The 24,577-nt window shown below is 44.1% G+C and overlaps 1 protein-coding gene across 6 annotated transcripts in view; it reads right to left on the bottom strand.

The window, feature by feature from the left end:
- Positions 1-6,928, bottom strand: part of LOC137384427 (platelet endothelial cell adhesion molecule-like) — a 73,034-nt gene extending 66,106 nt beyond the window's left edge. For all 6 annotated transcript variants that reach the window (XM_068058454.1, XM_068058455.1, XM_068058457.1 and 3 more), the window contains exons 1-3: positions 6,767-6,928; positions 6,279-6,308; positions 2,061-2,369 (exon numbers count right to left, since the gene is read on the bottom strand). In XM_068058454.1, the coding sequence (XP_067914555.1) occupies positions 2,061-2,369; positions 6,279-6,308; positions 6,767-6,806 (379 nt within the window). In that variant the 5' untranslated portion in view covers positions 6,807-6,928. The remainder of the gene's footprint in view (positions 1-2,060; positions 2,370-6,278; positions 6,309-6,766) is intronic.
- Positions 6,929-24,577: the final 17,649 nt, after the last annotated feature.

Genomic DNA, 24,577 nt, shown 5'->3' with positions numbered 1-24,577 from the left:
TAAACAGGTTAGGCCTTTATTCATTGGAGTTTAGAAGAATGAGAGGTGATCTTATAGAAACATATAAGATTTTAAGGGGGCTTGACAGGGTAGATGTTGAGAAGATGTTTCCACTAGTGGGGGAATCTCAAACTAGGGGACATAGTTACAGAATAAGGGGGCACACATTTAAAACTGAGATGCAAAGGAATTTCTTCTCTCAGAGGGTGGTGAATCTCTGGAATTCTCTACCTCAGAGAGTTGTGGAGGCTAGATCACTAAATATATTTAAGGAGGAGGTGGATAGATTTTTGAAATCTCGGGGAGTCGAGGGTTAGGCGTAGCAGGCCCGAAAGAGGAGTTGAGGCCTGGGACAGATCAGCCATGATCTTATTGTAGCCATATAAATACAAGAGCAGGTCAGAGGCTAGGAATCCTGAGGCGAGTAACTCACCTCCTGACTCCCCAAAGCCTGTCCACCATCTACAAGGCACAAGTCAGGATTGTGATGGAATACTCTCCACTTGCCTGGATGGGTGCAGCTCCAACAACACTCAAGAAGACACCATTCAGGACAAAGCAGCCCGCTTGATTGGCACCCCATCTACAAACATTCACTCCCTCCACCACCGACGCACAGTGACAGCAGTGTGTACCATCTACAAGATGCACTGCAGCAATGCACCAAGGCTCCTTAGACAGCACCTTCCAAACCCGCGACCTCTACCAACTAGAAGGACAAGGGCAGCATATGCATTGGAACACCACCACCTGCAAGTTCCCCCTCAAGTCACACACCATCCTGACTTGGAACTATATCGCCGTTCCTTCACTGTTGCTGGGTCAAAATCCTGGAACTCCCTTCCTAATAGCACTGTGGGTGTACCTACCCCAAATGGACTGCAGTGATTCAAGAAGGCAGATCACCACCACCTTCTCAAGGGTAATTAGGGATGGGCAATAAATGCTGGCCTGGCCAGTGACGCCCACATCCCATGAATGAATAAAAAAAAGAGGGTACAGAGGAGATTTACGTTGATGTTGCCGGGACTGGAAAATGCAGCTATGAGGAAAGATTGGATAGGCTGGGGAGAGATCTTATTGAAATGGACAAAATTTTGAGGGGCCTGGATAGAGTGGAGGTGAAGGGTCTATTCACCTTAGCTGAGAGGTCAGTGACGAGGGGGCATTGATTTAAAGTGATTGGTAGAAAGATTAGAGGGGAAATGAGGAAATAGTTTTTCACCCAGAGGGTGGTGAGGGTCTGGAACTCACTCCTTGTAAGGGTAGTTGAGGCAGAAACCCTCAACTCATTCAAAAGGAGTCTGGATATGCACCTCAAGTGCCGTAAGCTGCAGGGCTACGGACCAAATGCTGGAAGGTGGGATTAGACTGGGTGGATCGTTTTTGGCCGGCACAGATACAATGGGCCAAGTGGCCTCTTTCTGTGCCTTAACCTTTCTATGATTCTATTCTATCCTATTTATGAATGATTTATATTTCATTAAATATAGTGCACAGAGGAGTTCTCCCCTCCCTACTATTGTTCTACTACAGTTAGAATCCGAAGATACCCATTGCGAACATCTTGGTTGGAATCATGCTACTGATTCCAGAGACTGGAGGTGTCAGCGGTGACTCAATGGAATTGCTCTCGCCTCTGGGACCAAAGTTTGTGAATTCAAGCCCCACTCCAGAGTCTTGAGCACATAATCTAGCTGGCACTGATGCAACATTGAGGGAGTGCTGCACTGTTGGAGGTGCAGTTGTTCAGATGGGATGTTCAATTGAGGTCCAACTGCTCTCTCAGGTGGGTATAAAAAAAAGTCCCATAGCACTATCCGAAGAGAACCTTAGGAGTTCTCTATCCCTCAATGAACAGATGGTCAAGTCATTATCATGTTGCTGTTTGTGGGATCTTGCTGTGTACTAATTGGCAACCACATTTCCTACATTACAACAGTGGCTACATTTCAAAAAGTACCCCACAGACTGGGAAGTGCAGAGGTCATGAAAGGAGCTATATAAATGCACATTCTTGATTTATATTTCCTGTTTAATTGTTTCATATTTCACAATACCTGCAACTTTTATAAATGTTGTTTCACTTTCTTTACTTTCATTTCCTGCTTCCACGACACAATGATAGTATCCAGAATGTGATGCTCGAGCAGATTGTATTGTATAGTGGGATTCTTGCTCACTCAAAATAATTCTTTTCAGCAGGAAATCTTTGTTTCGTCCCTTATAAAATAAGTAGAAAACCTGAGATGGTAGATCAGGACGTATCACAATATTTGCTGAACACGTCAGGGTTATGTTTCTTCCCTCCTTAATATTTTCTGCATCTTCAAGGCCAGACTGTATTTTTACATTGTTTATCATCACAGCTATGAGAAGAATAGAAACAGAAGTTAGCTTCAATTTGTACAATACATTTTCCCCTGTTTCACCTACACAGAAACCATAGTTAGAGTTATTTGTGTTTATTTCTAGTTATATGTTTGAGAAATTCTGTGCCAGAAGACTTGGACATAGCTGCAATAATCAAACCCCTAAATATACCTGCAAAAGCAAAATACTGAAGGTGCTGAAAATGTAAAACAAAAATAGAAACTGCTTGAAATACTCAGTAGGTCAGGCTGGAGAGTGGAACGGAATTAATGGGCTGGATTTTGCAGCCCACCCTGTTGGGGGTCATGGCAGGGGGGGGGGGAGCCGGAAAATGCCTTCGGCAGAGGCCCACCACAGGCCTCGACACTGGAAAGGCCTGACCCGATATTGGCAGCGGTGGCGAGGCCTCGTGGCAGCCCACTTGCCGCTCAGCGACAGGAGGCAAATCGAAATATTTAAATAAATGTAAATTAATGAATTAAGTACTCACCCGCTCCCGCCATTCATTCCAGGGTGACATTGGTGCTAGTGGACGGAACTCCCGTGCCTTCGGATACCCGTCTGGGAATCCGAGGTGTGACACTGGTGGGGAGGGGGGAGCAGGTAAGTTTTTCAGTGTTGTGGGGCGGGGGGGGGGGGGCGCAGGGGGGGTCGAGGCATCAGAGTGATTTGATTGGTGTAGGGATGGTGGGAATAGGTAAAGATTAAAGTTTGTGAACTCTGTGGCTGGGGGGGCGGGGGGGGCGGGTTTGGGGAATGGCCACGTGTACCAGGTAAATGTTTTGATTGGGGGGGGGTGGACAGGGCAGGTACTAAATTCTATGGTTATTGGAGGGGGGGTGGGTGGAAGGGCGTCACGATCAAGTTATTTAATTGTTTATAACAAATGTCCCTTTAAATTTTAAATGGCTTGAAGTCCTTTAAAAATGGCAATGGTGTCTGCGCAGTGGCGCCTGACACCATTGCCGGGGATGGACGGCCCATCCCCTCCACGACATCGGGTAGGGGGAGCGTCGGTCCACCCTCGCCATTTAAATGAGCCGCTGCGATATTCAGGGCAGTCATGGGTGGACCGCTATTTTTGAAGCATGACGCCGAGTTGGCATCGAACTTGTAAAATCCAGCCCAATGTTTCAGGCTGATGACCTTTTATCAGGACTGGAAAAAGTTAGATGTAACAGGTTTGAAGCAATTCAGAGGCAGGAGAGGAGGTGGTGGGCGGGGAGTGGGGGAAGAACAAAAGGGAAGGTTTGTGATAGGCTGGAAGGCTGGAGTGATTAAATGACAAAAGGGATAATGGTGCAAGGCAAAAAGAGATGGCAATGGAACAATAAAGAAACAAAAGATAGATCTAGAGGAAATGTAAATGGGAATAATCGAATCTTACCAACAACTGCCAGCTGATAAAATGGGGAGCAGAGGTTATGATCTGAAATTGTTGAAGTCAGTGTTAAGGCAGCAGGTTGTAAATTGTCTAATTGAAAGGTGAGGTTTTCTTCCTTGAGCTTAGGTTGAACTTCATTGGAAAAGTGTATGGTTCTGAAGACAGAGAGCTCAGAGGGGGATTGGAGAGTTAAGCAACAAACAATCAGAAGCTCGGAGTCACGCTTGCGGACTGAATGGAAGTGTTCCGCAAAGCAGTTACTGAATCTGCGTTTGAGGTTTTTGGGTGACTGGGGAGTGGACTAGGGTGTTATGGATGAAACAGTCCCTTCCGAATGCTGAAAGGGGAGGGGAGCGAAAGATGCATTTGGTGGTGGCACCACGCTGGAGAAGGCAGAGACTAATCCTTTGAATATGGAGGCTGGTGGGATGGAAGATGGGAGCAAGGGGAACTCTTGATTCTAGGGGGAGGGGAAGAAATGACAGCAGAAGTGCGGGAAATAGAAAGTACATGGTCGAGGGCCCGGTCAATCATGGTGGGGGAGAAACCTCGGTGGAGGAAAAAGGAAGACATATTGGGTGGCATTGTCAGAACAGATGAGATGGAGGCGGAGAAACTGGGTGAATGGAATAGAGTTCTTATAGATAGTGAGAGTGTAATCAAGATATCTGTGAGAGTAGGCTGTTGGTGGATGTAGGTTGATAGCCTATCCCCAGAAATGGAGACAGAGAAGTCGAGAAAATGAAGAGTCAGAGATGGTCCATCCGAAGGCAAGGAAAAGATGGAAGTTGGAAGCAAAATTGATGAAATTTTCCACTTCAGGGCAAGAGCAGGAGGCAGCACTGATCCAGTCATCAATGTACTGGAAAAAAAGAGGTGAGGGAGGGGACCAGCGTAGGACTGGAACAAAGAATGTTCCACATATCCTACGAAAAGTCAAGCATATCTAGGACCCATGCAGGTTCCCATAGTGACACCTTTTATTTGAAGGAAGTGAGTGGAGTCAAAGGAGAAGTTATTCAATGTAGGAACAAGTTCAGCCAGGCAGAGGAGATGGTGGATAGGGACTGGTTGGGCCTCTGCTCAAGAAAGAAGCGGAGGGCCCTCAGGGATGGAGGTAGTGGTCAGAGGGATTGGGTGTCTATGGTGAAAAGCAGACAGTTAGGGAGAAATGTGGAAACTGTTAAAAGTGGTGGAGGGCATCGGAAAAGTTGTGGATGTGGGTAGGAAGGTGCTGGATAAGGGATGGGGATTGGGGGGTGGGGAAGTATAGTTGAGAAAGGAAGAAACTGGTTCCATCAGATAAGCCTAGGCTGAAATGAAGGTCTACCAGGGCAGTGCTGTTTGTGGATCTTGGGAAGGAGGTAGAAGCGGGCTGTGCAGGTTTAGGTTGGAGGCTGTTGTGGGGAAGATGTGCAGAGGAGATGAGGCCAGTGATGGTCTGGGGAATGATGGCTCAATATTCAATGGTGAGGGTGAAGTAGGACATGGTGTCGCAAAGTTGCCGTTCAGTCTCCATAAAGTAGAGGTCTGCTCAACAAACAACACAGTACCACCCTTGTCAGCAGGTTTAATGGCAATGTCAGTGTTGGACCTGAGAGAACAGATTGCTGCAAGTTCAGAAGCGGGTAGGTTAGAGCGAGTGAAGAGAATAGAGAAATTAGAACATAAGAAATAGGAGAGGTCGGCCATTCAAGCTAGTGAAAGGGAAATTTGACAATTATGTCAGAAGGTTCTCCATGAAGACTGCTCAGTACATGGAATGGACTGACAAATGGGTAATTAAGGAAAAACCTTGGAATCATTTAAGAAGCAGTTTATTGTCAGGATCAGGAAACTGTAGGGGCTTTCTGAATAGATATGAACATTTATAAAATGCATTTTCATTTAATTACCGTTCACTTTGATTTGCATTTTATCTGACCTATATATTTATGATTACAATTTGTAGAGAATTTCCTACAGTGCATTTCTTGTTGACGGAAATTACAAAAATATTGGTATTTGATGAGTATTTATGATAAAAAAGCAGCACCATTTGATCGAGTTGATGATTGCCTCAGCACAAAAATATATGCAAATAGATTAAACAAATGTAATAATTCTCAAACACATTAAACATCTCGCAGCTCTCTTTAGACACAAAGGGGTAGATTTTGACTTTGTGCGACAGTGTAAAATGTTTGATAGTGAGTTGGCAACCCGGTTTAGGTCTCTCCTCATTTTTATTTTCATTGATATTCCGTCAAAATCAAGATCTACCCCAACAATTTTAAACTCAATTTTATACCTAATAGACCAAAGCAACACTTACAGAACAGTGAGGGATCCATTAGGACCTTTTATGTACCGCTAGCACTGATAGAGCAAAGGGTTTTACAGCTCCCTCCCTGATTCAAACCCGCACAGAAATTTCTGAAGTTAAACTTTTGTTACCACATGCTTTTTGCATAGCTCCTAAAATCAACTCTATATAGAGAAAGTTCAGAATATTTAAGAATTAAATATTAACATTTCTTACCTTCCTGTGACTTTGTTTTACTGGCTTGAACTGAAATAATGAAAATATGATAAAGTTTAGATATTTAGTATTGAATTTACCTCAGTTTAAAAATTTAAAACTACAATGATTAATCGCTCCATATGTTTGTCTGAAAAAAAATATCTGATTTAACAACTAGTTGATATGAGAAGACCAAAGAGCTATTTGGGTTATATTGCAGACACAGTTCAGCGAAGAGTTTTCCAGATTACATACAACAGTTAAACCCTAACACCAACATTTAAATAAACCTAACAAATCTGTATAACTAAACTGTGTTTTGTTGTGTCTGACAACTATTCCTTTACTTTTTTGGGGAGGGGGAGATTTCCTCTGCATCGCTATGTGTTAAGAAATTCTAAAAGGGTTTAGAATTTTGTTGCACATGGTGCACGGAGGATATTTTCTGATCTTCTCCCCATGTTTACTTTGCCGAAATAATAAAAGAACCTTTATATCTTACTTACTTAGTAGTAATGCCAGAAGTGGAAAGGTGACTTTCAACATCTTTTGTCACAATTATTTGATCAAAGGCGTATTTTTCCTGTAATAACAGTACCAAGAGATTGATGAAGTACTGGGATCTGGGACTGGTTAGCTGTGTTTTTGAAAAAGCAAACGAGATTGCTTTAAAAAAAGAACAAAGATACCGTATTTCTCAGAGTAAAAGCAAACTCTGAATTAGAATAGGAAGCGTAGCTTGCATGCTGCCAAGTTCTGATGTTTAGATTGTGTTGGGGGATAACATTTATTATCACATGTGTTTTGCATTGCTCATAAAATCAACCATTTAGAGAGGGATCAGCATATTTAAAGATTAATTTATAACATTCTTTACATTGCTGTGACTCTGTTTTACTCACTTTAACTAAAGTAATGAAAATACTTTGGTTTCGACATTCAGTTTGGCAGGGGCTGGTATTAAACAGTATTGTTGACCTGTAGGGGTGAGCTCAAAGCTCAACTGTCTGTGCACAGACTAAGATAGCAAACTTGACAGCAAATGGAAGCCACCATATTCTCATGCTGGTGCTTTGTTTCAAGAGGTAGGAAATTAAACCAGCTCAATTTATTTACATTGAAGCTCTGTTTCCAAAGACAGCATTGTAAAGTAATCATATGTAAAAGTAAAGAAAGTTCACAGATCTAGAAATCTATAGATCTGGAAATCTAGGGAGATCGAGGGATCTAGACCAATTTTGTAATTTCTTTCTTGTATTAAAGTCTCAGCTGAGTGGGTGGAGGAGGGAGTAAAGGAAGATAGCAAACAAGCTCTGCCACATCCAACTGTCTAAACTATCAACTCTGCCAATTTGTACCTGAATCTTGCACAGGGACCCTACAACATAGGACCCTGATTTGTACAGTAGAGCAGCCTTAAGCCCGTTTCAGGCATCAGACAGGCCTGGGGTGTCAATGGGGTAGCTGCGATGGTTGCCCTGATTTTCAACTGTGGCCACCTGTATTTTTTAGGTGCAAACAGACAACCATACTTTGGATCATTGACTAGTATAAATAAATATATAGAAGCTGTAGGGCCGTCTCTTTCTGGAGAAACAACAGCGTGTTCACGACACACGTTGTTACTAATGCGCAAATTGCCCAGCAACGTCAAGGGACAAAGAGATACGCTGTGAGTTGTGGGGAGGCAGAGATGAGGCCAGGCATCTTCCCATGCAGTAGGAGGAAACAGTCAAAGAGAAATAGTCACCCAGGGCTACTGATCTGCATCTCTTGTTATGTTATGTGGTTTCAAACCCATATGAGCTATGATTTGTGAGCAATTTATCTACCCAATCTGTGAACTGAAATTTAGGGAAACTCCAGCATCTGGAAGGGCAGATATCACTTTGGAAAAAATTGTCAGCTGATTTTTGGAGGGACATTGAGTGAGGAAAATTACTGCATGTCCCCAGGCAGTTGAAGACCAAAGCACTCAAAAGGAGCATGTTTCTCAGGTTGTTCTCTATGCTCCCCCTTGTGGATAAGGCTTATTCATTTCAGAAAATTACCAAACAGTTTTTGTAATTCTTATTCTGGGGGAGATTTTCCTCCCATAAGTTTGGTTAGTTTCCTGAGGTATAATGTGAAGGGTAGTTTGGGATTACTGATCCCTAAGTTGTGAACTTGTTTAAATTATGTTATAAACCTAGGTGCTAGGATAGTAAGATGATTGGCCTGGAGAGAGAGATGGCCTTTGAATATAGGTTTCTAAAGAATTGGGTTTTGTTTCACAGCTTTCAGGCTGAATTGTCAGAATGTGGTAATTCATACCCCCTGCAAGTATTTGAAGGCAGAAACATTCGTCTTTTTCCTGCTTTAAAGCACCTATGTCTGTCTGTATCTTGATGTAGACCTTTCATCAGTTGTTAATGCAGAGAAAGCTTTGTGACAGTCCTCTGAAAGATGAGACCAAGGGATGTCTTAAACACATCATCACATATTAATCATCTCCTCTCTCCAAGAAGAGTGTTGGGCTATCTAAAGCACGTCTGTTAAAACAGGACAGTTGTCATTTTGGGTAGCCTGCTCACAGCACCCAAATGGTCTGAACCAAAGTAATGAACAAAATGCTCTGTGGCTCTGACTGCCACAGTTTGGACATGGTGGAGTGAGAGAGCCAAATCACCTCATGCCTGTACACCTTGGTTCAACGGTATTGATTTATGTTTTCTTTGGCTCACTCTTACCTTTTTGGTTATAGTTATAACATCTCTAAGCAGGTAAGAAAATTGCAGTTGGATTGCCCACAGTTTTCTTAAATGCACTTTCATCGAATAAAGTTCCTCACTACTGGCGCGTCCTTGTACAATTACCCTAATATTTACTAGTCAAGGCTATGTGCAGTCATCTGGTGACAGTGATTAAGCAGCCACCCATAATACAGCTTATTTTGACATTGCTGCATCTTTATGGTTGATCTAACTGCACTCCTAAAAATATACAGGTGGGAAATGGGGTGGTTGGCACCTCCTAACTGACCACATAATAATGTTTTGTTAAACTGGTGTTTCAGCCCCTGAGTATTTAAAGTGTTGAATAAATAGACCAATGACAGGTTTTCGCATAGGTTTAAAAAAAGAAAGATAACTATTTTTACACTCAAAACCGAATTGCTCGCAACCTTCACCCACTCATGCATTCACATTGTTACGACCGAGGCTGGAAAAGTGCACTGTCTTTTCGAATTCCACTTCTCCACTGGTCCCAACATATATTTAAATGTTTACCCAGTTATCGAAACGGTCAATCATATACTCTACTCTTTATCCTAGAATAAAGTACACCAACCAGGTTTCTTTAGCAAACAACAAAATTAACAGTTTATTATAAAACAAGATTTATCCAGTAAAGAAGCAAAGCATTAACACACAGATTGAAATATGAAAGTTCCCTTTTTAAATACCCAACACACACACACACACACACACACACACACACACACACACACACACACACACACACACCACACACACACACACACACACACACACACAGGTTAAAGAAAAAAAAAGAAATTCTTTCTGCAGAGGTCTTTTACAAAAAAAGAGACAAAAAAGAATACTTAGGCCCAATGCTTGTTAATTCTGGAAGAAAAGCATGAGATATATTGTGTCCCGAAAATGGCATACAGTTTGGTGTCTGAATACATGTAGATGGGTCACTGATATCTTTTCTGGTGCATGTCTTTTCAGGCGGCATCAAAAAGTAATCTGGCAGACTTTCCAGGAGCGTCTCAGAAGAAATACGGCATCGGGGTTTTAGCTCTCACACACTGGATTTGCAGTCTTTTTTTAAAGGGGTAGAGAAAGAGGAGCTCGGTGTTTCTTGGGCAGGCTACAAACCCAACTTCTTTCAACACAGTCCACACCCCAACTGAACCAAAACAATATCGCAAAAGCGAAACCTCCTGACCACCATAAATCTTGACATGTCACTTCTCTGTAAACATCTCCCCCAAGTCACCAAGGTTTCTGTTGTTTATTGAGCTTAAGGCATGCAACATCCAATAACGGTCTGTTTTTAAACAAGACCACTCAATGACCCTTGTAAAAAAAACCACATCTATGGAATCTTCTCAGTTTTTCCAAATTAACCAATGGCCATAATTCTAAAATAGGAGTCCTCAAAAAATTTTTAAAAATAGAAGCATTTTCATAACACCTCCATCCTTAGAGGAATGAAACACTATTTTTAAATGTGTTTCATTACAAAGTGTGGAAAAAAATAGAAGATGAAAAATATTAAAACACATTTACACACTCATTCTCATTCACTCTTTACCTGTAACTATTACAATTCTGCTTTGTGCCATCTTTACACTCAGATAACTCAAAGCAAAGTTAAATTCTAGACAAAGCATCAGCAATTACATTGTTTTTCCCGCCATGTGGATAATCTTTAAGTGATAAGGTTGCAATAGTGAACTTCATCCAAATAGTCTGGTATTCTGGTTTTTGAATTTTTCCACAGGGGGTTATGATCAGTAGCTGTCTATAGTCGTGGCTTCAAAACGCTTAAGAGCTAGCAATAAGCCCCAGATATCCTTTTCCACTGTTCAGTATGTCTTTTGGTGTCGATTTAGCTTTTTAGAAAAGAATCCCACTGAACTTTCTATGCCTAATTGATCGTCTTGGAACAGGACTGCACTGACCCCCAGGTCACTAGCACCAATTACTAACTTGAAGGGCTTGGAGAAATTTGGGGCACCAACACTGGTTCATTAATCAAAATGGCTTTCAGCCTCTCAAACGATGGTTGGCACTCCCCTGACTACACTATCTTGGCTTTCTTTTTTTGTAGCAAATCCATCAGTGTAGCGGCTATAGTACTAAAGTTTGATACAAACTTTCGGTAGAAACCACATACTCCAAAAATCTCATGATTTCTCACTTAGTGTTAGGGGTAGGGAACTCCACCAATGCTTGTACTTTGCTGTTCTTGGCAACACTTGTCCTTGCCCTACTATATGCCTGAGGTAGGTTACCCTCTCTTTTGCAAATTCACTTTTGGCAAAGTTTATCACTAAACCTGCAGAATGTAATTTTCTAAACAGAGCTTCTAGTTATTCCAAATGGTCCTTCCAAGTGTCACTGTTTACCAGCACATCATCAAGGTAAACCACACAGTTAGGAACACTGGCTACCATTTGGTTCACTAGTCTCTGAAAAGCGGCTGGTGTGACAAAGGCCAATTTTTCTTTAGCTCGGGGTGTTAAAAGAAACTGCCAGTATCCCTTTAACAAATCAATTTTAGTTAGAAATGTGGCAGCACCCACACTGTCAATATAGTCTTCCAATTGGGGAATTGGGTAGGAGTCTGCCATTGTTACTGCATTAACCTTTCTGTAGTCTATACAGAATTTAGTTTAGGCACTAACACCACTGGGAACTCCAGCTGCTTTTATTAGGTTCAATTAGGTGGTTTTCCAACAATGTATTGGATTTCTGCTTTCACCTGGGCCTTTTTCTCTGGACTTAAGTGATAAAGATGCTGTTTTATAGGAACGGATTCCCCTTCATCCACATCATGTGTGGCTAAGATTGTACATCCTGGCTTATCCCTACAGACTTCTTTAAATGTTGTGAGTAGCCTTGTTGGGTCTACTCATTGTTCTGCATCTAAATATGAAAATGTAGTGTCCAGTCCCCCTAACAATTCAGTATTAGCTAACCGGATAGTAAGAGGTTCAGTCTGAGAATTGTCTAGGCCTCCTTCTGCCTCATCCTCACTATACCTTTCATCCTTCACTCCCTACTACCTGACATACCTGGACTTGCTTATCCTCCTCCCGGCGGTGATATTGTTTCAACATATTGATATGACACAGCCGATTCTTTTTCTGGCGATCTGGGGTGCCAATCAAATAATTTACTTTGCCAAATCTTTTGACCACTTTAAATGGACCATTGAACCGTGCATTCAGCGGTTCACCCTGTAAAGGCAGTATTACTAATACCTCATCCCCTGGTTGAAATGTTCGGGTCTTGGTATGCTTGTCTTCCCATTTCTTCATGGTTGTTTGGGAAGTTTTCAGGTGTTCCTGAGCCACTTTGCAGGCTCTCGTGAGCCTCTCCTGGAACACAGATCTATAATCTAATACAGAAGATTCATCCCTCTGTTCTAAAAACTTTTCTTTGATTAGTTTTAGAGGACCTCTTATCTCATGTCCATAAACTAATTCAAAAGGACTAAACCTGGTAGATTCATTTGGTGAACCCTAGTGGCAAACAAAAGAAATTCTCGCCCTTTATCCCAATCATGGGGATATTCATGACCGTATGCCCTGATCATCATTTTGAGGGTCTGATGGTACCACTCTAAAGCTCCTTGTGTCTGTGGGTGGTACGCAGAAGACTTTAACTGTGTTATACTCAAATTACCCATAACGTCCTGAAAAATTTAGACATAAAATTGGAACCTTGATCCGACTGGATCACGATTGGTAATCCTTATCTAGTGAAGAACTGGGTTAACTTCTCTACCACTACCTTATGTCACAATCCTGTTTTTTTTTCTTTCCTCGGGAGATATTGTGGTGCGCCTTTAAGGCTGTAAAAGATCAGTACATCTTTAAGGGAGCAAGCCCCGACAGGGACTGTAAGCCAAAGTGCATTCTGATTGCCTGGCAACAATCATACAGAGGAGAACAGGACTTCAATTTGACTTTGATACTGGCTGGCAGAGACACGCAGTTAACAGACTGTTCTGGCACATGAAGGAAATAGGAGAGCTCTGTCTCAGTCTATTTAAACCCTATTTATTATACTCTCTCAAAATTCTAAAGAAGCTTCAAGTCAGATTAATTTCTTAAAGAAATAACAAATTATTGATCTACTGTGTTCAACGCTGAAAAAGGAAGCGTTTAATACCAGAATTCTGAACTGAACTGCTGAACTAAACTGCTGAACTGAACTGCTGAACTGAATTGCTGAATTCCTATCTTTGGAAAGATCTTCAGATTCATCAACCCTTGGAAGACTGCAAGTGAATGTGGATTGTGTGGAATTTGAAGACCATTCGTTGGAAGTGTAATCTGCAAAGACGTTATTGTTTTTCGATTTTTTCGAGCAACTTCTTCTTCTTCTTTGGCCTCCTTGTCTCGAGAGACAATGGGTAAGTGCCTGGAGGTGGTCAGTGGTTTGTGCAGCAATGCCTGGAGTGGCTATAAAGGCCAATTCTAGAGTGACAGACTCTTCCACAGGTGCTGCAGATAAAATTGGTTGTCGGGGCTGTTACACAGTTGGTTCTCTCCTTGTGCTTCTGTCTTTTTTCCTGCCAACTGCTAAGTCTCTTCGACTCGCCACGCTTTAGCCCCACCTTTAAAGTTGCCCGCCAGCTCTGACGATCGCTGGCAACTGACTCCCACGACTTGTGATCAATGTCACAGGACTTCATGTCGCATTTGCAGACGTCTTTAAAGCGGAGCCATGGACGGCCAGTGGGTCTGGTACCAGTGACGAGCTCGCTGTACAATGTGTCCTTGGGGATCCTGCCATCTTCCATGCGGCTCACATGGCCAAGACATCTCAGGCGCCTCTGGCTTAGTAGGGTGTATATGCTGGGGATGTTGGCCGCCTCGAGGACTTCTGTGTTGGAAGTACGGTCCTGCCACCTGATGCCTAAAAACCAACTAAAAACCAAACTACTGTTAGTTTGGGTATATGTATGCGAATGTGGGAGTTAGATTTTTAGTTAAGAAGTTATAAGGTCTTTAGATATTGGTTTATCTTAGTAGTGGTTAAGATTGTAGTTTTTTTAATAACAAAGTAATTCATGACAACGCTACTTCATCGGACACGTCATCAGGATGCGCCGCGGTGCGCACATGCGCAGACTGTCTCATGCCCCCTGCGCATGCGCTGCGGTCCGGCTGACCTGATCCGCATAGCGCATGCGCAGATGACGCTGTACGCGCATGCGCACACAGTCTCCTCAGCTCTGCGTATGCGATGCGGTCCGACCTGCGAGGATCGTTGTGCGCATGCGCAGATGACGTCATCGCGTGATCTCGTCTTCCTCGCCGATGCGCCAGTTTGGCCTGTGCGCATGCGTCAAAGCTTCGGCGCGACTTTTTGAAAGTGGAAGGAGGGGAGGTTTCGTCGGGCATTTTCTCGCATTTTATCTGAATTATTTATTCGTTTTGGAGACTTGCTTCATTTTTATTTGACACAGGAGATTGTTCCAAGGTAAGTTGCTCTGCCTTTGTGAGTTGCTCTGAAAACATTTCCATTGTCTGGGCCACCGCCTGTTCTCCAGTCCCTGTTGTGAGTTGTTCTGAAAACATTTCCATTGTCTGGGCCACCGCATGTTCTCCAGCCCCTGTTGTGAGTTGCTCTGAAAACATTTCCATTGTCTGGGCCACTGCATGTTCTCCAGTCCCTGTTGTGAGTTGCTCTGAAAACATTTCCATTGTCTGAGCCACCGCATGTAGCAGGATGAAGGCACAGTGACTGTGATTTCTGGCGCCAAACAGTACACACTGCAGATACATGATGGCCAGGCTACCTGCAGCTGCATCTTCTCCATTCAGCCTTTGTTGCACTGCAAACATGCTGTTGTTGTGCAGAGGCATCTGGGTCTGCCTCTGGACAGGCTCGCCCCCAATTGTCGCTGGCGTGCATCTCAGACACCAACGACGACAGGCATGGCTGCTGCCATTGTGATTACAGAGGAACAGCCAAGGCCCCTCAGCCACAATGAAAAATACCGCTTGCTTTCAGATCAATTGTACCAGCTACAACAGGCCGTTCTGCAGAGTGGAACGGCAGCATTCATGAGGAGATTGGACTGGCTGCGGCAACAGACTCTCTGCTGGCAGCAAGGACTGGCTGATGAGATGGAGCCATTTACTATGCCCAACAATTGCCCGGAAGCACCTTCGGATGGAGGTGGCCGCGTGCTGGACATCAGTCACGTGTCACAAACCCTGGATCCTGAGCGTCTCACCCCCTGGCCTAATGATCTGATGGACCATACATATGCCTGCCTGTTCAAATCTCCACTTCCCCTACCTGCGGTACCCTCTTCTTGCTGCTCAGTTACACAGTCACCTGCTCCTACACCCATCAGGGCAGTGCACATGGACACACAGTTACCTGCTCCTACACCCATCAGGGCAGTGCTCATGGGCACACAGTTACCTGCTCCTACACCCATCAGGGCAGTGCACTTGGACACACAGTTACCTGCTCCTACACCCATCAGGGCAGTGCTCATGGACACACAGCCACCTGTTTCCCCATCCGACGTTGAAACAACCATGCAGAGCCTTGTGAGACTCCGCAATTGCCAGTTGCGGCCTGTCAAGCAGAGAGGGCGTCCAAAGGGGTCAAGCACTTGGGGAACATTCAGCAAGAAGAGACTGAGCACTAAAAGAAACAAGCATGCCGTGTCCAGTGGTAGCAGAAATGTGAATGCTCTTGCTGTGAACACAACTGGTGATAGTAGTAGGCAGGATTAAATGGGAATGGATGGAAAGACGCACGAGTAACATAACCACTGGCAGGGAACTGCTGGGCTAAATTGCCAGCTTTATGTTCATAGCCCAAAAGAAATGTGTTTCTTTTCCAGCACCCTCACATCATTCATGTTTTCCCTGAGAGCAGATTTGAACCATCACGAGATAGGGGCAGTAACATCATCCTGCCTCCTGCAGCTGAGGTGGGTACTAAGTGATTCATTGGCGGTGTTATCAGGACATGCCTTTACCGCAGAACACAAAGCATGCTCAACAGTAATTTCATTGGAGGGAGGGAAGCTCTGACACTGATGTTCTTTCCTTATTTTCTTTCATGTAAAACGTGCCCTTGAGAAAACAATCCTTGAGACTTAAGGACGGCATTCAAGCAAAGGAGGCAGTGCAGGAGAGGACGCAAGGATGTGCTGATTCCTGCATCTGAGGTGGATAATAAGTGCTTCATTGGCGACGTTATCAATTGGTGCCTTCACTGCAGAACTTAAAAAGGTGCGCACAACAGTAATTTCAGTGGATGGAGGGAGGCAAGCTCTGACTCTGATTTGCTTTATTTCTTTTCATGTAAAACATGCCGTCGAGAAAACAATCCTTGAGACTTAAGGTCAGCATTCAAGCAACGAAGGCAACTAGATCATGCTGCGGAGCTCATCACGATGTGGAAAGGAACATTGCATTTTTGGATGAATTGGGAATGCACATTGGGATGCGCTTGGGGAACATTCACCAAGAATAGACTGAGCTCAGACTCTTGTGACTTTGCCTTCTTCACATGGACAATACAGTAGTGGAATAGAGAGCCAAGCGTTCATTCACCACAAGGCTCTCCAGGAACAATCTCTTTAGCTGTGCATAGCAGAGACTCGGCCTGTCTGTCTAACGGGAATGCTGGACACAACACTCATGTATCCATGCACAGCAGTTCCTCGGATACTTAATGAACTTAATAAAACTTTTCAATAATTAAACCCAGAATTGTTGAGGTTTTGTTTTGCATGCTATTTCCCCGACTGTGCAACTGCACTTCAGATATTCAACTATGGTGGGGGGGTAGAGGGAGGGGTGGGTGAAGAGGGGGAGGGGTGGGGAGAGCGGGGAGGGGTGGGGAGAGGGAGCATGCAAAATGCAGGGACCAAACAGTTGCAATGCCTGAAGTACTGTGGAGAAGTAGAGAAAGCAACTGGGTAGGGGAGAAAGCAACTGGATTGGGCATCCGCAGCTGGAGGGAACGACTGAATGGAGAGGGCCGGAAGCGAGAGGCCGTAGAGAGCCGCGGGGAGCGAGCGTGCGAAGACCTTGGTGTCACCGGGTCCAGGGACTGGCCAGTAAGTCTTTTGCTGTTGTGTTTACGGCGCATGCACAGAAAAAGGCGCTCCTCTTCCGTTCCGCTGCTCCCCCACCACTCTCTCCCCTTCCTCCCTCTCCCCCAGCTCTCTCCCTCCCCCCTTCCTTACCCCTCCCTCTCCCTCTTTCTCTCTCCCTCCCCACTTCCTTACCCCTCCCTCTCCCTCTTTCTCCCCCTTCCTTACCCCTCTTTCTCCCCCTCTCCCTCTTTCTCTCCCCTCCCTCTTTCTCCCCCCTCCCTCTTTCTCCTCCCTCTCCCTTCCCCCCCCCCCTCGCCCCCCGGCACCGCTACCGCTGCTCTCCCCGGCCCCCGCGCTGCTCAACTCCGGCCCCCGCGCTGCTGTCCCCGGCCCCCGCGCTGATCTCCCCGGCCCCCGCGCTGATCTCCCCGGCCCCCGCGCTGCTCTCCCCGGCCCGCGCGCTGATCTCCGCGGCCCCCGCGCTGATCTCCCCGGCCCCCGCGCTGCTTTCCCCGGCCCCCGCGCTGCTTTCCCCGGCCCCCGCGCTGATCTCCCCGGCCCCCGCGCTGATCTCCCCCCCCCCCACCCCGCGCTGATCTCCCCGCCCCCCGCGCTGCTTTCCCCAGCCCGCTCCACTCTCTCACTCCGGCCATTGAATTCTGCCACGTGTTTGTCAGGTTTCATCTCTGTGATTCTTTGAGCAGCGCCATCTTTAGTCCTGGCAGCTGCGACAGTCGCAAGCTGTGACGTTTTCGTGGCACATGCTGTATTTGCGCATGTGCCAAAACAGCGCCACCTACCGATCGCGTTGTCAACAATTGCGGTCTTTTAATAAATAGTTAATTTGTTGATATCTAAAGATACCTGTTTTTATTTCGCCTCATTTGGGGTTTACTAGATTGTTTCAATTCGGCTGCTGCTTTCTTTAATTTGGAAAGCTTAAAAATCTATAATGCGACCTGTAGAGTGACGGGACTGAATTGACAGTGCGTTGCTCCCACCACAATCAGATTCATATATTTTGATTGGGGACTTTGTCCTGAGCGGTCATAACACTTAGCAGAAATTGTTTTCAAGGGAATGACCTCTGGGAACCAAATAGCCATATCCATGATAGTGAGTATATATTGGTGTCCTGCTTTTGTTTTTGGTAAAGGCCCCACACAGTCTACTAACACCCTACTAAATGGTTCCCCAAAACTTGGTATGGGAATTAGAGGAGCTAGATTTATGGCAGGTTGCGGTTTTCCCACAATGTGGCACATATGGCTCATTTTACAAAACTGAACCGCGTCCTTGGAAAGACCTGGCTAGTACAAATATTGATCTATACATGATTAGGTCTTCCTGATCCCTACATGTCCTGCCATAGGAATTTCATGCGCTATCCTTAATATTTCCCAGCGATCCTTGGGTGGTACCACTATCTGGTGAACAATCATCCATTCTTCATCTGCAGGTCTGTGAGGAGGTCTCCACTTCCTCATCAGAATCCCATTTTTAATATAGTAGCCTTCCGGAACTCAATTCGAGCCGATTGTGCCACTTTACTTAACTCTGGATCGGCTTGCTGAGCCTTGATCAGAGAAGACTTACTGAACATTTCCTTCGGATTATCAAAATCCCCAAAGAATGTTTCAGATATTTGGCTATCTGTCTGTGGTGCCAATTTGACCTCCGATGATGGAACTTGTTTAGCTATTGCTCGGGTCACTACACATGAAGGAAAAATTCCTGGAACCTTTTCCTGCAACTGCTCTGTCTCTTTGACTTCACTTGGTCTTTCCGTGACTACTGGAGAAGCAACTACCTTTGCTCCGGCCAAACCATTCCCCAGGAGTAGGTCAACTCTGTCTACTGGCAAACTATGGGCAACACCCACAGTTAACATTCCAGACATTATGTCACACTCCAGGTGCACCCTATACAAAGGTATGGGTATATACTCCCCGCCGATACCATTCACTAAAACATTGGCATTCAATGTGCTCTGTGGTCAAAAAGTTATGCCTTTCCCCAGCAAAAGAGCTTGGGTGACTCCTGTATCTCTAAGTATAGCTATAGGTTTACCTGCCTCACTTGAGGGATAACGTCATGAACAGATGAGAACCAGCTGTAAATTGTATTTTTGTGCACTTGGGTGTTGTTGTCAACTGCCATTATACACAGCTTGTTAAGTTATTTTACTTCTGTGTTCCACTTGTTAAAATTGAGGTGGGAGATCACTTCACCAACAGGAAGTGGGACAGCTACTTGAAGGGGTCCAGTCACATGACCCATAAGCCACCCTTTTCAGCCTGCCTGGATTTGAAACAGTATCAGTTGAAGGAACAGCTCATTCAAAAACACAGCTGCCTTGAAGCTGCATCTCACTTCCCAGAGGCATTCCTGCAAGAAGAAAAGAAGCCACGGTTTGCAAAACAGCAAGAAAATCTGCTCTCAGCCAGTTTTCTCTTCGTCAAAAAGGGTGACCTCATAAATTCAGCTGCCTCAGCTTATCTCTGCAAGAAGACGAATGTGTATAAGAAGAGGTTTCCAACGACCCCTACCCCCACTCAGCATTTCCAGTCGGTTAACTCCAGTTTTGGACTTTCTGTTAATTAAAAAAAGCAGACTCAAGTTTCAACTGAAACCCCTGCAGTTAAGCTATTTTTTACTTGGTAAATGTCCTTGCCCTCTCGATGCCTTTAACTTTCCTTGTATGTTTGTGAGCATGTGTTGTGAAGTTAACCCCCCTCCTGAGATTAGGATTGTGTGTTAATAAACCCTACTTTCTTGTCTGAACTTTAACAACAGTGTTGTTCTGGTCCTTTACAAGTCAGGTTCAAGGGAAGAAAATTCAAAAACAATCTGCTTACGGACAGGTTGTTGAAAAGACAAAGAAATTAGTTCTAATAAGCTATCTGTTCATAACAATAAGGAGTTACTTTTCCTTTTGACAAGAATTCCCAGGAGGAGTGCACTGTCTTTTCTAGTTCCATTTCTCCACAGGTCACAACATATATTTAAATGTTTACCCAGTTACCGATACAGTCAATCATATTTTTATCCTAGAATAAAATATACTAACCAGGTTTCTTTAACAAACAACAAAATTATCAGTTTATTATAAAACAAGATTTATCCAATAAAGAAGCAAAGCATTAACACACAGATTGAATATGAAAGTTGAACATGCACTCACACACACACTGGTTAAAGAGAACAATAAAGTAATTCTCTCTGCAGAGGTCTTTTACAAGAAAAAAAGACAAAAAAGAATAATTTGGCCCAATACTTGTTAATTCTTGAAGAAAAGGGATGAGATATGTTGTGTCCCAAAAATGGCATACAGTCTGGTATCTGAGTACATGTAGATGGGTCACTGGGATCTTTTCTGGTGCAGTTCTTTTCAGGCGATGTCAAAAAGTAATGTGGCAGGCTTTCCAGGAGTGTCTCAGGAGAAATGCGGCAACAGGGGTTTTAGCTCTCACGTACTGGATTTTCAGGGATTTTTCAAAGAGGTAGAGAAAGAGGAACTGGGTGTTTCACGGGCAGGCTACAAACCCAACTGCTTTCAACACAGTCCACACCCCAACTGAACCAAAACAAATCCCAGAAGCGAAACCTCCTGACCACCATAAATTTTGACATGACACTTCTCTGTAAACATCTCGTCCCAAGTCACCAAGGATTCTGTTCTTTATTGAGCTTAAGGCATGCAACATCCGATAAAGTTTTGTTTTCAAACAAGACCTCTCAGTGACCCTTGTGGAAAAACACATCCATGGAATCTTCTCAGTTTTCCCAAATTAACCAATGTCCATAATTCTAAAACATGAGTCCTCAAAAAAAAATTTTTTTTAAAGCATTTTCATAACAACACACATGCACACAGGACTGATAGATAGAAAGGAAAAGTAGGCTGCGCTTAAAGTCTCAAGGGATGTAAGAGTTCACGGTTTGCGGAAACCTATTGAATTGTCTTGGGAGGAAAGTCTTTTCAAAGGTGCAGGCCTGGATGTTTATTGTCTTGACCTTGCTAATGTGCTGTAGTCTTCTGGTCTACCTGCGCAGGTGGGGAGTTTAAAGTCACCTTGTAATTTCTCCCTGCCTCAGTTGTCAAAGATGGTTTAAAGCTGTTTTGCAGGCAGGGCTCCTTTGCTTAGCTGGACAACCTCACAGCTTCTCTAGCTGATGTATGGCCTTCTGAGGTCTCTGGTTGATTTGTGCCTCCTTCTCCGGAGGGCTACCTTTTAAGATAAAAATGTATCACACTCATGACTCTTGAGTGAGAAAGGGGCCCCTCTTCCCTGCTGTGGCCATACAGTGGTCCAGCATGGAAATTGTTGCGACTGAGGTGGAAGGAGTGCACGGTTTATTCCAGTCCCACTTCTCCACAGATCACAACATATGTTTAAATTTTCCCACTTACCAATACAGGCAACCATATACTCTATTTTCCCCAGAATAAAACACATCAACCAGGTTTCTTAAACTAACAACTGAGTTATCAGTTGATTATAAACCAAGTCTTAACCAATAATGAAGTAAAGAACATACAGACATAAATTGAAATATTAAAGCCCCTTATTTATCTTACACACACACACACACACACACACACACACACACACACACACACACACACACACACACACACACACACACACACACACACACACACACACACACACACACACACACACACACACACACACACACACACACACACACACACACACACACACACACTAACCAGGAAAATAAATGGGATTTTTATTAAAGCGCTGTAAAATAAAAACCCAGAAAAAAACACTTAGGCTGAATATTTGTCCTTGGTTTTGGTTTGGTGTTCCAAATGTGTATAGATGGCTGTCACTAGGATCTTCTGAGAACAATTCTTACTGGGCGATGTTGAAGATCAGTTTGGGTAGGCGATCCAAAAAACGCAGCTATAAAGGCTGCAGACAGGCTTTACAGCAGAAATGCAGCAACAAGGTTTCAGTTCCCATACAGTCGATAAGCAGGATTTCTTCAAATACAGTTGGAAAGAGGAAACTCACATACTGGATTTATTTTGCAAGAGAGAGAGAAGTGAGTTGTGTCTTCTTCTGGCAGGTAAAAACCAATTGTCTGTTATAGCTGTTCAAACTGAAACTAAAAACATTCCAGAAGTCAAGCCTCCTGATATCTATAAATCTTGACCTGTCAATTCTTTGTAAACATCGCCCCAAGTCAAGAACAACCCCTGCTGGGTGATTGTCTACAGACAGGTGCCTTCCAGTAAGACTTGTTTACAAGCTAAATCCAGGAATTTTCTGGTGACTTTAAAAAAAAACACAAAGTTCAGTAATCTCTTCAAGAGTCCAGATGAATCAATGTCCATAATTCAATTATAAGTACTTAAAACATATTTTACAAAAGAAATAGAAGCAATCTCACAATAAAATCAGGCTATCTGATGTCTTCTGTATGGGATCCATTCTGCTGCAATGGTGCTGCTTCACATCTATTATTTTGACTTTTCAATCTGCAGTCTCTCTGTCTGCCAGGGTCTTTGATAACTCAGTTCTTGAAGATAGGAGTCACTTTGCATTGAATTGCCTGTTTTCCATTTTAATGTCTTCCCAGGGATAGACCAGACGTGATGATGGGTTTGGTCACTGACAGGCCAAATGTATTTTCAGTACAGGAGAAGAGTCGCCTGACCCTTACTCCTTCTGATGAAAGGTCACTGAATTGAAACGTTAACTCTGCTTCTCTCTCCACAGATGCTGCCAGACCTGCTGAGTATTTCCAGCAATTTTTGTTTTTATTTCAGATTTACAGCATCTGCAGTATTTTGCTTTTATTACCCTACTCCATCTTGTCTGCAACAATCTGTCCATATTTTGGCATTTATCTCGCCAGTTCATTTTTTAGCTTATAACTGCTCCAATTCACTTCATTTTCATCCTTGCTCCTTCCGTGAGCATACCGGTGCCATTTGTTCTCTTCACAGAGAGATCGGAACACACAGAGAAGGAAGTTAGACTAAGTCACCAAGAGGCCAGGTCCACTCCACCCAGAGGCTGTTCTCTTCGAGGGCATTGGAATAGTTGAGTCTGCAGGCAATAAAGGCCTGGATGAGAGTTTTGGCAGCGTTTGAACTGAAGGCAGATGATGTGATGAAGGGGGAAGTAGGTGGTCTTTCTGATGGAGAAGATGTGGGCTCAGAAGCACATCTGCTGATACAATCAGGCGCTGTGTCTGAAAACAGTCTGTTTCAACCTGAGTCGGTAGTCAGGGCGAATAATTAAATTAGTGGCAAGGGTACAGAGGGGTGGTAGGATCTGAAGAGATGGCTTCTGTCTTTCCAATGTTTAACTGCAGGAAATTACAGCTCATTCAAGGTAAGTGGCCACAGATCAGGACACGTATGTCGGTAGATTTTCAAAGGTGCTTTTTTTTCCTTTGGGAGTATTTTAGCTATTTGGACGAACAATGGCTGGCGAATGGGAGAATAAAAAGTGGAGATAAAAAAGCAAGATCTTGGCCAAGGGATGGAGTGGCACATCATTTGAACCACTGTTAAATAGATATACTAAGAGGTAATGAGGAGGAGGGTGGCTCTGTTTGCACACCAGGAGACCCTCCTCATGGGGTAACAGAAGCTATCACTGCCATTGGTAGTGTTAACCCACTTCTTTGACCTCCTTGTCTCGAGAGACAATGGATACGCACCTGGAGGTGGTCAGTGGTGTGTGAAGCAGCGCCTGGAGTGGCTATAAAGGTCAATTCTGGAGTGACAGGCTCTTCCACAGGTGCTGCAGAGAAATTTGTTTGTCGGGGCTGTTGCACAGTTGGCTCTCCCCTTTGCGCCTCTGTCTTTTTTCCTGCCAACTGCTAAGTCTCTTCGACTCGCCACACTTTAGCCCCGCCTTTATGGCTGCCCGCCAGCTCTGGCGATCGCTGGCAACTGACTCCCACGACTTGTGATCAACGTCACAGGACTTCATGTCGCGTTTGCAGACGTCTTTAAAGCGGAGACATGGTGTATATTAGCTGCAACACCGTCTCATTGCTCTCGTTGCTGATCATTTGCAGGGCTTGATATTTAGGAGCACTGCTCTTTTTAATATATATTAAAGGTCTTGACTTCGGTATATGGGGCATAATGTCAAAGTTTGCAGATGTCACGAAACTCAAAAGGTAGTAAACAATGAAAAGGATAGTAAGAGACTTCAGGAGGACATGGGTCAAATGCCCTCCTCTTGTGCTCTATCATTTTGATTCTATGATTGTGCTGCCAACAGGCGAGAACTGGTTCCCCCAAAATGCCACAGGATTCTCATAGGAAAATGAGCTCACGGGGACCATTGTGCAATCATTCACACTTACGCGCGGGAAAGCTCTTAATTGCCAATATAGCATGTCTGCCCCTGGTTACTAATCAAAACTAGCACTGTTACCCTTCGCTGCCACCTTGGTGTGGGTCACTTTGCCAGGACTCCCGCTGTACTCAGTAAAGGAAAGTC

Source organism: Heterodontus francisci, chromosome 26, assembly GCF_036365525.1.
Source record: "Heterodontus francisci isolate sHetFra1 chromosome 26, sHetFra1.hap1, whole genome shotgun sequence".
Lineage (NCBI taxonomy): Eukaryota > Metazoa > Chordata > Chondrichthyes > Heterodontiformes > Heterodontidae > Heterodontus > Heterodontus francisci.
This window is presented reverse-complemented; position numbering and strand designations above follow the sequence as displayed.